This window comes from Hypomesus nipponensis, chromosome 23, assembly GCF_054491055.1.
Source record: "Hypomesus nipponensis isolate SF chromosome 23, ASM5449105v1, whole genome shotgun sequence".
Classification (NCBI taxonomy): Eukaryota; Metazoa; Chordata; class Actinopteri; order Osmeriformes; family Osmeridae; genus Hypomesus; species Hypomesus nipponensis.
Genome location: NC_140383.1, coordinates 9,809,930 through 9,826,672, shown reverse-complemented (window position 1 = coordinate 9,826,672; position 16,743 = coordinate 9,809,930). Strand labels below are relative to the sequence as shown.

Sequence of the window (16,743 nt, the reverse complement as noted above, 5' to 3'; positions counted from 1 at the left end):
TGTTATTCTACCTCTCTAAAGAGGAGTTGGTTTTGCAGGGCAGGTTGGGGTTTGATACTGTACAGATCAAATCAAATACTACCACCTACTGGGGGAGTTTGTGTAGTACACTGACTGAATTAACGGGAGAGATTCGATCCATCATTCCCGTTTCGTTGGCTATTTTTTCCGTGGCTCATTTCTCACGGACGGGAAACAAAACTCAAATTACTATAAATTGGGTATCATTTTTTAACTCTCCCCCTCAAGCGAGATGTTTAAATTAGAATTCTGCATAGCCAGTCAGTCAACGTCAAGCCCGAAAAAAAAGCGCGCACACCACACAAATCTCCGCCCCCAATTCCCCGTCATCTTCAGTTCAGTTCAAACTCAGCTAGCCTACCCTAAAAAATTAGCCTGGTATCACAGGACGCTAGTACTGCATTGCACAGTGCAAACACACACACACACACACACGTAGCTACACACATCAGTTCTGATTTGTTTGATTGTCAGCTGGTTAGCTAGTAACATAGCAAGCAGTTACGCAAATCTGATGCCAAGATGAGCAATACATCTTCTGAGACCGACGTGGACTTCACAATAGAGAAGTTAAAGAGGAAATACTTGGGGCGAAGGGAACTGGTAACGTTATACTAACGCTAGCTGGCTAACTCTTCGCCGTAGTTACTAGTGTTAACTACAGTAGCTAAGTTACCTAGAACTATTACTTAGCTAGCCTACTGTAACTACTAGACTAGTTGGCGAACAACTTTATAGGCTAGCAGTCGTAGCTAGCGCTGCTTGTCAACAAGCTAGCTTGATATAACCGTGGTTGCTAAGGAAACACATGCTCTAGTTTGGCATAATAAAACAACAGACTACAGTAGCTATTAATGGTCACACATGCAATAGGTTGCTATCTAAAGCTAGTGAACTTATATCTAACTTGTCCTCCCATTCTTATAGCTTTCATCAGGCAATGGAACTGGGGGTACAATCTGTCATTCTAATGGTGAGAAAGGAGTGTTTCATTTGTTTTGTCATGGCAATTTGATAACAACTCATTCAGCTGTCAAGTGTGTCTTTATCGCCGAGACGTGCTGTATGTTTTAAAGAACCCCCTACATCGACGGTGACACCCTCCTCCAAAGTCAAAAGCCCCCACAGAGGACTGAGAGGTTATAAAACGGCTCTAAGAGAACTGTTCAAAGCTGTCACCCTCACACCCCTGCCTGAAAGGTTGGTTTCTGACCACCCCTATTGAGCCTCGTCCCTAGTACTGATCTATTTGTAATTGACAATTGTCTTGTTTAAGAAACCAATGGACATTTCGCTTTGCCACACTTGCCCATCTCTGCCTTACAGAGATAAGGCAGACAATGGAGATGTTTATTTGGCTTTCAGTGTTCCTATTTGCAAGTACACATTGTCATGTCGGCAACTGTTTTTGTGAAATGGTATTTTCTCTCGTTATCGCAGGCTGGACAGTGATGGTGTTATGAGTAGCAGTGATGAGGACCTCAGCATGGACTACAAAACCTGCCCCCTCCTGGACACCCTGGTGCATTACACAGAGACAGGTGTGCATTTCCTGCAACAATGCCTAGTAGAGGCTAGCCTGGCTGCCAGCCCAACTTCTCCCTGCCCACAAAAACATTTGGTCGGGAAGTTGGGTCTGGAGGGTCTCGTATTGGGAACAACTACATAAAACTAGGATCTGGGCGGACCAATGAAATTGCCAGGGCGGGCTTTATACGATGATGGACAGATGATCAACAGTAACGTAATCAACAACGTCACGAAAGAGCCCTTGGGTTGAATCCGTTTTCAACAAACAACATATTACGATGCTCTGATTGGTTGTAGGTCTATCCAATTGAGCGTAGAGGCATTTGTTTTACGAGTTCGGTTGAAACACGCCCCGTAGTCACAGCCCAACGGAGACTTTTCAGACTCATATTCTGACTAGAATTATGAGTATGACAACTTCAGGCTAAGTAGAGGCCGCACTGTATTCATTATTCCAAAAAGGACCACCCCATCTACACAGCACATCGAAAAGACGTGCGTTTTAATCCTGGGTTGATCCAATGTGTGATGAATTATTGTTATGACTCGGGACATGGCTTAACCCCCGGTGTTGGCTGTGATTCCAGATGTGACCCTTCCCTCCAGCCTAGCCAGTAGCCTGGGCTCCAGGGAGACCGAGCCTGGGTTCGGGATGGCCAGAGAGGAGCAGGGGAGAGGGCTAAGGGAGCAACAGCCACAGTCCTACTCTCTCCCCTCCTCCACCCCTGATATGGGACAAGTGTGCCAAGAGATGCTGGTCATCTATCAACAGTTGAGAGTGAGTGGTGAAGGAAGGGGGCTAAAATCACATTGATTTTCCAGTACATTTGTGAAATGATTAGCTTAGGAAGGAGTTTGTGTGTGTGTGTGTAGGCTGAGAGGGAGAGCCAGCAGCAGTGGCAGAGAGAGCTCCAGGAGAGAGAGAGCAGACTGCTCCAGAAGGAGCTCGCTCTCAGCAGGCTGCGAGGGGTGGAGGAGGAGGTACACGCACGCATCTTGGAAGTGCAAGAGGCAAGAGGAACACGCACACACCTCCCCCCCCCCCCCCCCCCCCCCACAGCTCTTATCTGTACATTTCCCAGTTGTGGTGGGCTATCTTCTTTTTTTGTTGCTGCTGCTGTGAGAAGGCTGCTTCACTCTGCGGGTCAGGATAGACCTGCGGGGATAGCAGCGTTGATGTGTGATTGGGACCTGTTTGGCCCCGTTCAGAAACACCAGCGCGAGGTGAGTGGACTGCAGGAGCTGCTCAGGGAGCGGACCAAGGAGAACAGGAGGCTCAAGTCCAGCTTCGACACCATCAAGGAGCTCAACGACACCATGAAAAAACAGGCAAGGGCCTCACGGAACCTGTTCGTAACGATGGTCCCTATTGTTATTTGAATGCCAATGACATTGCATGCAGTCGTTTTCCCTGCTTTCACGTTCCCACTATGTGATAGTACATTTACATTTAGTCATTTACATTTAGTCATTTAGCAGCAGACGCTCTTATTCTTATATAGTAGTATTAGTAGTGATGTAGGGATGAGTTTCAAGATCATTTCCGTGGGTTTGATGTGAGTAAGATGTAGAAACACAGACAGACCACAGGGTGGCAGTCATTTCTAAGCTGAATGTGAGGAAATGATTCGCTGTGTTGGTGTGTAGCTGAATGAGCTCTGCGAGCACAACAAGAGGCTGGAGGGCCAGTCCAGGAAGGTGCAGGCCCGGCTGGAGAACCTACAGGTAAAACTGTCCCCACCTCTCCCTGGGGCTCTGGGCGTGGAATCTTCCTCCCCGAAGGCTAAGTACCACTAGTTAGTCCCCAGTGTTTTGGAATACTGAAACCCGCCACTCGTTCTGCGTTCTCCAGAGGAAGAACGACTACTCCCTGGCTCAGAGAGGTCGAGAGCACGTGAAGGTGAAGACGGCGGAGACCGGGGCTGCCAAACAAGAGAAGTCAGCCAGCTCATCGAAAACAAAGAAGGTATACGTTACCAACAGCTCGGTATGTCCTCGACACAGTCCTCAACCAATTACGTCTGTTCTTTCTTGGACGGAATCGCTGATCTTAAATGAGAAGATTGGCAACAGCTGTGCCGAGACACTTCCACCTACCCAGTCAGGGTTTGGTTAAAGGTCGAGGACCTCATGATAAAGACAGTATTTGATCTCTTCCCTCAGGGCTGTATAGGTCCCGCCCCTGTCAGGCTCCTGGCTCTGCTATTGGACTGGGTTGTTGATGGACAGTCCTTCCCCCCAGCAGCAGGAGACAGAGAGGCGGTCCTAGACCTCCCTCTGGTTGTCTCGCTTCACGAGAGGTGTTCCAAGGTAATAGAGAGAAAAAGGGAGGGCAAGTCATTGTGTTGTGCTGTTTAGCATGTACATCATTGTTGTGTGTTGCCCGCTACTGTATGGAGTTTGTGTTGTTAGTGTTTGTTGTTGATGCTGGTGTTGTCTTGTTGTCGAGGTGTTGCCTCTGTTGGTAGAGCAGCTTCAGCTGACCTCAGGGTCAGATCCTTCCCTCGTCCTGCCCCTCCTGCGCTTTACCTACCAGGCCCTCCGCCAGCTGGACAACACCACCCAGGTACACACAGCTACCCTGTACCACACCCACACAACACCACCCAGGTACACACACACCCTGTACCACTACCACACAACACCACCCAGGTACACACAGCTACCCTGTACCACACCCACACAACACCACACAGGTACACACACACCCTGTACCACTCCCACACAACACCACACAGCTACCCTGTACCACACCCACACAACACCACACAGCTACCCTGTACCACACCCACACAACACCACACAGGTACCCTGTACCACACCCACACAACACCACACAGCTACCCTGTACCACACCCACACAACACCACACAGCTACCCTGTACCACACCCACACAACACCACACAGCTACCCTGTACCACACCCACACAACACCACACAGCTACCCTGTACCACACCCACACAACACCACACAGCTACCCTGTACCACACCCACACAACACCACACAGCTACCCTGTACCACACCCACACAACACCACACAGCTACCCTGTACCACACCCACACAACACCACACAGCTACCCTGTACCACACCCACACAACACCACACAGCTACCCTGTACCACACCCACACAACACCACACAGCTACCCTGTACCACACCCACACAACACCACACAGCTACCCTGTACCACACAGGTACACACAGCTACCCTGTACCACACAGGTACACACAGCTACCCTGTACCACACAGGTACACACAGATACCCTGTACCACATAGGTACACACAGCTACCCTGTACCACACAGGTACACACAGCTACCCTGTACCACACAGGTACACACAGCTACCCTGTACCACACAGGTACACACAGCTACCCTGTACCACACAGGTACACACAGCTACCCTGTACCACACAGGTACACACAGATACCCTGTACCACACAGGTACACACAGATACCCTGTACCACACTCACAGTTGTTTCCAACAGGAGTTAGAGAGAGTGGTGGGTGGACCTGGGACAGTCTAGGGCGGTCTGGGGGCATGCTGCCCTGGAACAAAATGTTGTACGTTTTAAAGTTAAATGCCTCAATCTGGTGTACTTTGAGAGCGAAAATAAGAAGTTAGAACTATGAAGAACTCTTGTAAACAATGTTGTGCTCTTGTAAACAATGTTATGCTCTCCTAGTAAACAATTTAATCGTAAGCACATTGGTTGTACAGATATGAATGGTGATGACATGGCAAAAAAGTCACACTTGCAAAATATGGTAAACACAGTTCACAAATGGTGGATGGAGAGAGGATATATTTGAACTGTCAAAGAAATTAAGCAGTGGTGGTAACAGTAAATGGTTTATTTTTTAGAAGAAAACAATATATATTGGATTGCAAAAAACCTAACGTTACATGATGGGCCAACTTGCTCCTGATGCTGGAATTAGCTATGTTTTTAGAGCCGCTGGTAAACATGTTAAATAACTAGCTAACTTTAACTAGTTAAATATATTCGCGGTATAATGTTTTTTCATGACAACCAATCGGATATGTCTGTTGACATAAGCAGAGAGACTGACGGCTGATTACAAGCTAACGTAGGAGTGAGCGATGCTTTGCTGAAGCAACTGTTCAAAATACATTACTATAACATATATTTTATGTTACTATGATTAAGTGTAAACATGTTTTCGTGTTTTAATTCAATGAAACTGTGGGACAATACACAACATCAAACTGGTACACACACACACACACAAGTACACACACACAGCTACCCAGTACCGCACCTACACAACATCACACAGGTACACACACACAGCTACCCTGTACCACACCTACACAACATCACCACACCTACACAACATCACACAGGTACACACACACAGCTACCCTCTTCCACACCTACACAACATCACACAGGTACACACACACAGCTACCCTCTTCCACACCTACACAACATCACACAGGTACACACACACAGCTACCCTCTTCCACACCTACACAACACCGCGCTACCACAACTGCAGCACCATAAACACACAAAGGATTTTCCTGCCACCCGTTTTTTTGGAACGCGTCTACACAAGCGTCCCACAGCCACCCACACCTCCAGCTCCGCCGTGAACCGCTACATAGCCACAGACCCCTACACAACATGACGAGCTGTCATGCTACAGCAAGGCCAAACACTAAACAGCATTTAAAGCCTCTTTGATGTCCTCCATCCTATGGAGTTTCCCTTCAAACACTATTAACTGGAGGGCCCCCAAGGTCCTGTGACCGTTCTGGATGGCAGGAGGACAGCAGAACCGGCTGTCCTTGCGGCTTTCGGAGCAGCCACACCACTGACTGTAAAGGACCGGCTGTGTCAAATGGCCTTCTCCTTCCTCTTCTTCGGCTCCTGGTTTGAATTACAACAGCAAGCTCAATCGTCAACAAGCAGCCGGCACAGATGTGTGACTGCCTGTAGTGTGTGCGTGTGCGAGTTACCAGGGGGTCAGGTGGACTGTCCTTGCCCCTAGCCACCCCCCCCCCCCCTCCTCCTCCTGGCCCCTGCTCCACCGCAGCGCCACAGCATCCCTACCGGTGTGTCCGTCACGCCTCGGAGGGGCCCTGGCCGGCCCTGGCCTCGCATGTTTGTTTGTCAGGCCGCGTCCACCCCTGCTTTCTGACGAGCTTGATGTTTCAACTGGAATCACATGTCCTATTACTGCAACATGTGGCTTTGCTCTGAAGCTGCCTGTCCCCTGGCGGGCCAGAACGCTTCGACGCTGCGTGTGTTTCCGTCCGTGCTCCGCCGGCCCGGCCGAGAACACACACACACACGCTGGGGAGGTTTCACTGTGTGTGTGTGTGTGTGTGTGTGTGTGAAAAGAGAGACACAGAACGGGGATACGTAGGGAGGCAGATGTGGGGCTCAAAGCCACTGTAAATGTATTCTAGAAGATTCTCATGGCTTGTCGTGTCACATGGGCGAATTGGCTCTCTGTGTGTGTGTGTGTGTGTGCGTGTCCCGACGGCGCGCTCCTGACTGTGTGTGTTTCCGCAGCCGGTGACTCTGTGTTCCACCCTGCGGCGTTTGGGAGAGGAGGTGTCCCGACCCCCAGCTCTGCAGCCTAGCGGCGCCCCGGACCCCAGTGGGGCCCTCAAGCCCAGGGGCCCCACTCGAGCCACCCCCCTCTACAGGAGCCCCTGCCCACACACCCGCCTCCTCTCCGCCCTCATCGTCCTCAGAACCGTCACTCAGGGTACGGAGCCGTCCTCCTGCAAACTGCCCAGCAGGGGGCAGCGTCCATCCTGCGGGGTCGACGTAGGCCAGGGGTGTCAAACTCCGGTCCTCGAGGGCCGCTGTCCTGCATGTTTTAGAGGTTTCCCTGCTCCAACAAACCTGATTCAATTAAATGGGTTGTTATAACGACCATTCATTAGAATCAGGTGAGCTGGATCGGGGAAACCTCTAAAACATGCAGGACAGCGGCCCTCGAGGACCGGAGTTCACGACAGTCCAGCGCTCTTGTGTTTCCCCCTGCCCCTGACGCTGCAGAGTTCAAGAGAGAGCATAGTTTGAGGTCATTGAATCGGTTGGGTAGAACGGCCCACCATCTGCCTCGGATTGTTTCACCACGTCCACGCACCCCATCAGTCTCTGTTGTCAGCTTGGCACAAGCCCGGCCTGTTGATTGACGCGTAACTTGAGGTCGGAGAGTGAAATGTTTTGTTTTTGTGCTCCGGGATAATATTTAATAGTTACCATATTAAACTGGTAGCCCAATCCAAAAGGCTTACCAAACCCTAAGCCTCGAGAAAAGACGAGAAGCAGATATAATCCTAAACGGCCAGCCTCAAACAGGCTTTAAAAAAAAAAGTTTTTCCTCTCGGCAAATTGCGTACATTTAAGTCTGGTTTGAACCAAACCAACCCGACAGAAAGAGTCTGGGTCGTATAGAATAGACCTGGATCATGCAGCTTGGGAGGTCAAGGGTCAGTGAGGGCTCAGGACGGGACGAGAGGGAGGAGAAGGGAAAATGAGGCTTGAGGAAAGTGATTTAGGGAGTAGAGAATCGACGAGGAAGAGAGATGGAATCCCAGAAGAATGTGTTTTTTTTGGGGTGGGGGGGGGGGGGGGGGTGTAGCATGGAGACAGGGAACAGGGTGCCTTTGGACAACAGGAAGAGCGAAAGCTTCGTGGACGGCGGCTGAAATCTCTGGGGGCGGTGACGAACGGCGCGTCCTACCACCACGCCGCGGCATGTTCGCCGCGCGGGTTTTGCACGGGACTCCCGGTGTGTGTGTGTGTGTGATATCCACCTCCTCTCTCTCTCTCTCCCCCTCCCCCCCCCCTGTAGCGGACGTGCTGGCCCAGGCTCTGGACAGCCTCCACGGCGAGCTGGCGTGCGAGGAGAGCCGCGGTCTGTTCCTGCGCCTCGCGGGCCTGCCTGTCCTGCTGACCCTGCTCCGGGGGGGCCGCGGGGGCCCGCACGCCCCCGTCGACATCCTGCTCCAGCTGGCCTCTCCGTCCCGTAAGTACCAGGACCAGGACGGTGCCTGGACTCCCCCACTCCTCAGATAGCTTGTCTCCATCCCGGACGAAGCGGTGACGCTGTCCAGGAACGGCCAAATGAGAGGCCGGATAAGTGACACACAGCAGCAGCGCTGCGCTACAGCGCTTACTGTGAAGGGGGGGGGGGGGCGTTTCCCCCACGTTCAGGGTGTCGTGAGGCTGGTTGTGTGCCTGTGCGTGCTGACACAGTGCAGAGCACGTATGAGTGGGCCGCGAGGGGCTATAATGGAGCTTGGGAGCAGAGGCGGGGGTGGTTTTACTAGGGGGGGAGAGGGAGTGTGGGGGTAATGAGGGTAGACTGTAGAGAGGCGGCGGGGGTAGGGTTCACACCTGAAGGGGACCAGTAGACCTCCTCCCCTGTCTGTCTCTGGCTCTTTTCTGTCGACGTCCACACAAAGCCTCTGTTCCTCAGATAGCAGCTCCCACCCTGGTCCCACAAGCCCTTCGCTGGCTACGTCTAGACCTTCCAGCTACTGGAGCTGCCCCGTGACCCTCAGGCCCCTAGCTAGCCTCCCCCCACCCCCTCCCATATCCGCCAGCTCGCCCCCCCCCCCCCCCAGCTCCAGCCAGTCTCTACTTAGCTCTCCTGTTAAAACTTACTGTACAATTCCCCCATGCTGTTCACACCTGAAGGTCACCTGTAAACATACCCGGGTCACCCCCACCCCCTCGCTAGACCTGGCTCCTGTCAGTGTCCACCCCCCAGCTGCCCCCGTCTAGCCTCCGGAGACGGTAGCTCACCCCCGGGTCTGCTTCCAGCAGGACTTTGTCATGCTGTTCACACCTGAAGGTCACTAACCAACCCAACCTGCTGGTTTGACTTAAACCAGCCCCGCCAGTCTGCCCCCGCCACAACATGACTTTCATTCTCGTAATCCTCTCCATGTGGCCGCTCCTCCACAAAGAGAACACCACCCTGTCCTCCTAAATCACTCGGACATGGACCACTCTGTCCTAACCCGGGCCGTTTGAAGTTTCCCTCCACCCCTGAACTCGTCGTACCTGTGTGAAGATGCTGGGAAGCAGATGTCGTGCGTCTGTGTGCGTGTGTGTGTCTCTGCACTCTTTGCCCTCACCATGTTGTTCTCAAGAAGAGTTATATTCCCCTCAGAGCCAGCTACCTCTAGATCCAGGTCCTGGCCCCCCCTGTCCGGGCCCCCCCTGTCCTGGCCCCCCCTGTCCTGGCACCCCCTGTCCTGGCCCCCCCTGTCCTGGCCCCCCCTGTCCTGGCCCCCCCTGTCCTGGCCCCCCCTGTCCTTGCCCCCCTGTCCTGGCCCCCCTGTCCTGGCCCCCCTGTCCTGGCCCCCCTGTCCTGGCCCCCCTGTCCTGGCCCCCCCTGTCCTTGCCCCCCTGTCCTGGCCCCCCTGTCCTGGCTAACCTCTCAGCCACCTGGTCATGGCTGGCCATGGGCAGACTGTGAATGTCCAGAGCCTTGTTGTCCTCCATCGCTCCATCATTAATAGTGGCTCTCCCCCAGTGTTCGAGCCCCTCCTGGATCGGAGCCAGGCTGCTACAGTAGCCGCCGCAGGACCATATTGGCTCGTCACACACAATTACACCGCTAATTACACTCATTCCCCAGGTTGTTCCTCGAAATGTGCAGAGTCTGTTCTCAATCAACATACCTTACCTGGCTACAATACACAATGTGTCAGCTGTAGGGCTCGCGTCCCTCCAACGGATCCTAGGAGTTGTTGCAACGTTGCATCAGACGCACGGCTGGGTCAAGACCCCTCCACTGTGAATTTCCATTGTGTAACTCATCTCGAGGCTGGAGTTTGATGGACAAGGGGGAGTTGGAAGGGGCCGGTTGGCGCGAGGAAAAACAAACGGGCGCTCTAACTGGAAGTGGACTGGTGTTGGGTTGCCATAAGGTCTGTGCTTGCTGTTGACAGAGACAGGAGAGATCAGCAGCTTGCTTCCATCCGCTGACGGTCTCCTCCGCTCCGGTGTTTAGTCTGTGAATGTTTATGTCCTCCCGGAAAGAAGGAAGGCTAGGGAGATAACTCGGGCAATATGGACCCTGTTTTGAAAGGCGATCACTTAGTGGTATTTTCATGGCCAGACCCTGTGTCCACTCTGCTCCACACTGTTAATCTTGTGTGTGTGTGTGTGCGTGCGTGCAATCCAATCCGAATATCTGAAGTGCAACAAAGATTCCACAATGCAGATTCTAACTGGTAACATTCGAGAGCGAGAAACGATTTAACAGTGAAAACAATCGCAGCACCATTACGACACCACCACCACAATGACGATGACATCGAGAGGAAGCACCACGAAACGAGGTGTGGAAAAAAAAGACACAGAGTGTGTGTGTGTGTGTGTGTTGGCTGGTAGGGTTCCTGAGTCCGTTCCTCGAGGCGTGCAGCAGCGAGGATTTCTTCCGCACGGCCGCCCTGCTTCTTAGGAGCTCTCGTCTGGCGCTCCCCCTGCTGGAGAAACTGTCCATCCTGCTGCAGAAGCTCTCCACCCTCAGGTGAGAAACCCCTCCCCCCAGTTAGCCTGCACCCCAATATCGCTACGGCTAACACTAAGCGCTAACACTGTCCAGCGGACGTAGCCGCCAGACTTAGCACGTGGCTAACACCGGTGGCCAAATCCAAAGGACTGCTTTAGCACGTGGTTGAGACTGGCTCGTCGCTCACGCCGACAGGTTTGAGAGGACAGCTCCCAGGCTCCAGCTGGACTGCTAGCCTTCATTAGGAACGATTAGACCACAGGCCAGGGCTAGAGGCCGAGGGAAACATACTCACCCTGTCATCAGCCCCCGTTCTGTGTGCGCGCGCCCGTGTGTGTTCGATTGGCAGTCCGTATGGGTGTTGTGTTGTTTATGGGAAGATAAACTTGTCCCTAGGAACACCAGTGTCTTCTTTGATTGGGTCCCTCATTGGCCATTGTGAAATCGTATTATTGAGAACACATTGTCCAAAACAACAAATCACTAATGCGGTGAAATGCATTGAATATCGCAACGGGAGGGTTGGGGTGGTGCCACCCTATGTCACAAGACTTAACACCTATGTTAAGTCCCAGAGCTCCGTCTGATGTCACTTCCTGTGGTCTGTGGTCTCCCCCCCCCCCCAGGAAGAACAAGCGTCTGTTTGAGCTCTGCTCCCTCCACCTCCTGCTGCAGGAGATGCTAAGGACTACAGACCCCACGCACACCTTCCTTTGCCTCAACCTCAACTCCATCCTGCTCAACCTCAAGTGACGGGGGGCCCAGGTCCCCCGGCCCAGGTACCCCGTCACTCGCATCCTGCTCCGGCAGAACCACGGCCGTGCTACGGCGCAAACCATAATCTAGAGGGCGTCACAAACTCTCAAGGATGACCTTTAAAAAGGTGCCTCCGTCTGCAGTCTACATGTGTTTTGTCGGCAGTAACTTATGAGTTGTTTGTCATGGATTTGTTTGTATCTCTTTTTTTTTCCTTCTTTTTTTTTTTCTTCATGTTGCGCAATTCAAAATGGCGTGGTGACACTAATCGTGTTTGTCAAAGGCTGTAATGTAATGTCAAGGGTCAAATCGTTTTCTGCCGTCGGGCTTTTTAACAGCAATAAACAAAGAACCGCAGAGAGACAACAAAGCACACATTCAAGGTCAAAAGCGTATGTTTCGTGCGTACGTAAGTCTGTTTGTCAGTTGTCAAAGTGAAGCCGGACATTCGACCTTGAGTGATGTCATGCAGGTCTGGGGCTGCTGTTGTGGAATGCTGGAAGGGAATAGCGACCTGACAGCCATGTTGTAGCTGATCTCTCCCAGGGGCTGTGTGACCCTCTCCCTGCCCCTCGACCACAGCACATCCTCACACACACACACACACACAGACACCTGCCCACTGCTCCGATATGTAACTCAATCCCTTCCAAGACGACGTTTAGGCTTGTGTGTTTTATCTTGACATTCCTGATTTAACAGAGAACCATATTGGAAATACAGAAGTTTCCCACTTGACTTTCCCAGGCATTACCTTTAAACACACACCATACAGTGAGTTCTGTCCCCCACGCTGTTAGAAATGTACTTCGTAAACAGTCCAGGTGTCATCCTGGGCTGGTGGGATGAGTGTGCTGAAGGGCTTGTATGGGAGAGGTGTGTGAGAGCCGGGCGGGGAGCGGCGAGGATCAGCCTTTAGCCTGTTCTGTCTGCTCGGGCGGGATTCCCCCTCGTCTGAGCTCTGAGGAGATCATAATTAGCTGTCAGTCTGGATGTGATGATGATGATGAGGTGGAATCAAATCAGGCAGCACCAGCTCAAGGGACGTTCCATGCAGTCCAAGAGGTGAGGGAGGAATATCGCTCTCTCACACAGTCACAGACACACACGGCTGAGGGAAATAGAACTGACAGTTCCGAGCAGTTACCCTTCTCCCTTGATATATCCTCGGGTGAAGGTGTGTCTCGACAGAGACGGCCAAGTCCTGATGGATAAGCGAGGACCTCTCCTCTGCCCTGCGGCACCCTGCTCACCTCTCCATGCAAGGTTCTGTAGATATCTACCCAATGCTCTTAGGCTCCAGGTCTGGCCTGGCCTCCACCTTCCCTGCACTAAGATGGCACAGCGTCTGGTCTCGACGGCGTGCCAGAAAGAGCCAGAGAGGTACCCAGGTGCAGCTGTGGTAGGGTTTGCACCAACTGTGAGAGTCTATTCATCGTAGGGATCGACTGACGCTCCCATCCCAATCTAGGCCCCGTTCCCTCCTCTAACCCCTGGTCCCCTCTGATCCCACAACAGCCTCGAGAAAAGGCCCGAAAGGGACGGAAACCTCAGCTGTCATCGTCTGATTTATTTACTTTCATTACTTCAATTACCCAGGCCGGGTCCGCAGCAGGCTGGGCTCTGTGTTACGTACACACACTCATGCCCCGCTAAGCTTCAGACACGGAGCTGCGGTCTCAGTCGTTTATGCCGGGGCTTTGTCAACGGAGCGAATCTCAGTGGAAACTCCGTTTAAGAGTACCTCTCCTCCAATCTGGCAAGTAAACCTCATTAAAATGTTATTTGCGTTTTCTATTTAAAAAAAGGGGGGGGGGGGGGGGAAGGAGGAACATTAGTGGCTATGCTTCGCCAGAACATAAGGTCAGTCAATCACGTTTGACGTCGCGGACCACCAAATGTATATTGTGTCCACCAGGCTGAGTATATGAATATAGCACTTGTGTAATGCAATAAATGCAGGAGGCAGCAGTTAATCATATACCTAACTGGTATGGAGGCTTAGTAAGTGAAAACATCTGTCTGGATAGAAGTTCGGTGAGAGCTTTCTTTCGCTGTAATGAAGTTGCCCCTCATGATTTGCGATGCTCCATGTCGATCTGCCTCAGGAAGGTAACCGTGAACAGATTCTCCCCGTGTCCTGAAGCCACGTGTGCTACCACAAAACAATAATGCAACTGCCATTCCAATCAAACAGCGTTACTTTTCTCCATGTCATGATTCCGCTCTCCAGTTTATATTTCTAGATCGAGATCTCCCCCCCCCGGCTAGAGATTCATCCCAGCAACCTCTGATGGCAGCTCCATGTCCTTAGCCCCTGGGCTCGTAACCGGCCTCCTCCGCCGAGTGTGGCTCAGAACACATCCTTTCATTGTCAAGTTGGTCGAAAAACATTTAGCCCGTTTGAGTTTGGAGGAGTGCCTTCTCGCTCTCCTGTTTCCATTTCCCGTTAGATACGTCTTTCTGACTCCGTCTTTCAAAGGAAAGTGTGCACTGTTTCCCGTGTTTGTCTGCATGATGGATGGCATCCACAGAGGCGGATGTGTTGCAACATGCTCTGCTATTACTCCGTCGGGATTTCACGACGTCAATACACCTATTCACACTCACATTGGTTCAATATGTTGCTGTAATGGAGGGCCACGAAACTGATGATTGAATATACAGTACTAATAATATCATATATACTAAATATACTGCAAGGTGAAGGCGCCCACAACCGACCAATGACTGGTAGTATGTGTCCAGGTTAACATCTCCTACTCAGGCTACCAGTGAGTGGTTACTGATGGCCTCTTCCTATAGGCTATTTGCAGACAAGGGAACTGACAGGGGTGAGTATTAGCTGGCTGGCATGCCAGAGAGCATTAGCAGCAGTAGCTAGCTGGCAATGCAGCATGTGAGCTTTAATTACACTGTCGGCTTGCTTTAACTCACAGTTCGAATGGCATTCCCTGCCTCAGGGAGTCCATCACTCTCTCTCTTTGTCCCTGTGTGCTCATACCAAGCCAAGCAGCGAACACTTACAAAATGGACCCTCAGGTGCCTGTCACACACACACGCACGCACACACGCACACCACACACGGCGGCTTTTAAGTGCGAGGATTACGTGGAGCTTCGGCTGCGTTTGAAACCCGATGAGAACAGCGCTGCCCGGCATCACCAAATCTGACAGTTCTATTCTCCAGCAGGCGTAAGATCCACAGCCAGGAGAGAAGACTGAAGCTAATCATTTATCTAAACCATTGGAGAGCCACAGTACACACACATGCACATGACCAGAGCTGCCAGTGAGGTGGCTGTCACCGCAATAGCTGATGTCATGCTAAAACATATATATGTGGTAAGAGATCGTGTAACTGGAACTCCCATCAATGCTCTGTAAGCCTATCCACCTTCTACAAAGAGACCCAGTTCCCAGCTATTTTCACCCAGGATCTTCCCCATTGACAGAACCGTGATCTTCCGCGGCTCAGGTTCCATCGTTATGCTTTCAAAACATCAACGGAGCATGACGGATCGTAGCGGAACACTAGGCCCACTGTTCACAAACGCTCTCAGCGATCTGAGCCTGGGACCGATGGGAGTGTCACAGTGTAATTCATGCAAAGAAAAAGGAAATTAAGGAAACGATACTTTCATAATGTATTGATATTTTGGTATTTATTAATGCGTATGTACAATAATAAGTTATATATACACTTACATTTGGTTCGAAAAACTTTGCTTCCATTGTTTAGTCAATTCTACTCTTGTACAATGTATTTCTGAGGTAAATAAAGAAAGTCTGTACAGACTATCATCCTGTCTCAACCTATCTTTTATAGCTGTGTTTACTTGTATGTGAGGAGACAACAAAAAACAAAAACAAAAAAAGCTGTTATGAATACATGCTAAATGATGAACATTATACATGCACATTTATTCATTTACACTACCGGAGTCCAGCCCCTTTACAAACTGTGATTGTGAAAATCCATTAGAGAAAAACATGACAAGGTATTGTCTTGAACTGTGCATGTTGAACCCTTGATGGAAAACAGTCATAAATCATTAATTCCACCCAGAGGAGCAAAAGCATACAGCTGACAATCCAAAAACCTTCGAAAAGAAATTGAAACCAAGGTCGGAAGGCCTTCTTTGTCTATTTTGCTCGTATCCTAAAGCTTATCAGCTAAACAGTCCTGGAAATGCAAACGTTTGCACTTCTTACCTCCCATCTCCTCTCTTTCCTTCCCCTATGCTCCCCTCTCCTCAAGTCCCCTCGTAGCTCACCATACGGTCCCTGAGGCAGGAGTCATCCGCGCTCCAAACTGGCCTCTTTTTATAGTTTTTCCACTGGGCTTTGGTGGTTAACTGGCTGTAATGGTTAATTGGGTGGTGGAAATCACAGGCACTTTGCACCAGGCCTGTAAACCACAACACTTCAGCCTATTAGAGGCGAGACCGCCACACGACAGCTAATCAGGGGCTGGCGGCAGCGCCAGCCCGCAGCGTTGGGGGGGGGGGGGGGGGGGATCTGATGGTTGGGGGAGCGTCTGATGGAATGGAGCAGCAGAGTGGTTTCAGAGGTCTGGAGATTGTGTACGTCTGAAGTTTGTTTGAGGTCTGTTTAGGCAAGCCATGAGGCCAAGGCAGGGCTAACGGCTGAGTGATGTGTCCACTTGTTGTCGTCACCAACTCACCCACCCCTCCTGACTTCAAACAACCCCAGAGTTCTGGAAATGTGTGAGACTATTATAAAAAACTTTTCACTTTTGCACCCAGCGCAATGTCCGTTCACAAGTCCTGTGTCCACCATGAACGATAAAAGCACTCCGAATTGAAGGGAGAGAGACGGAACACAAACGAAATATAACCTTGGCGATTCCGGTTCACATCCCATTTTCTCCTCACCCCAGGCCGAC

The 16,743-nt window shown here is 51.3% G+C and overlaps 1 protein-coding gene across 2 annotated transcripts; it reads left to right on the top strand.

Annotated features, from left to right (window-relative positions):
• Nucleotides 1-439: 439 nt before the first annotated feature.
• ccdc138 (coiled-coil domain containing 138) lies at nt 440-15,638 on the top strand. Of its 2 annotated transcripts, none has more exons than XM_084689650.1 (15): nt 440-624; nt 949-994; nt 1,098-1,221; nt 1,462-1,562; nt 2,139-2,329; nt 2,425-2,562; nt 2,761-2,880; nt 3,199-3,276; nt 3,404-3,517; nt 3,715-3,861; nt 4,001-4,117; nt 7,106-7,304; nt 8,403-8,576; nt 10,958-11,096; nt 11,705-15,638. In XM_084689650.1, exons 1-15 carry the CDS (start codon nt 544-546, stop codon nt 11,829-11,831), a joined length of 1,896 nt encoding a protein of 631 aa, XP_084545776.1. In that variant the 5' UTR covers nt 440-543; the 3' UTR covers nt 11,832-15,638. The 2 variants fall into 2 exon arrangements, with proteins under 2 accessions (XP_084545776.1, XP_084545777.1); XM_084689651.1 differs by lacking the exon at nt 11,705-15,638 and adding an exon at nt 11,274-11,438.
• The last annotated feature ends 1,105 nt before the right edge of the window (nt 15,639-16,743 follow it).

Excerpts from the sequence above, each read along its gene's own strand:
- ccdc138 (XM_084689650.1), top strand. The coding sequence starts at position 544 with ATGAGCAATACATCTTCTGAGACCGACGTGGACTTCACAATAGAGAAG. Across the intron at positions 625-948 it reads ACTTGGGGCGAAGGGAACTG|CTTTCATCAGGCAATGGAAC; the intron begins GTAACGTTATAC and ends CCATTCTTATAG. Across the intron at positions 1,563-2,138 it reads GGTGCATTACACAGAGACAG|ATGTGACCCTTCCCTCCAGC; the intron begins GTGTGCATTTCC and ends CTGTGATTCCAG.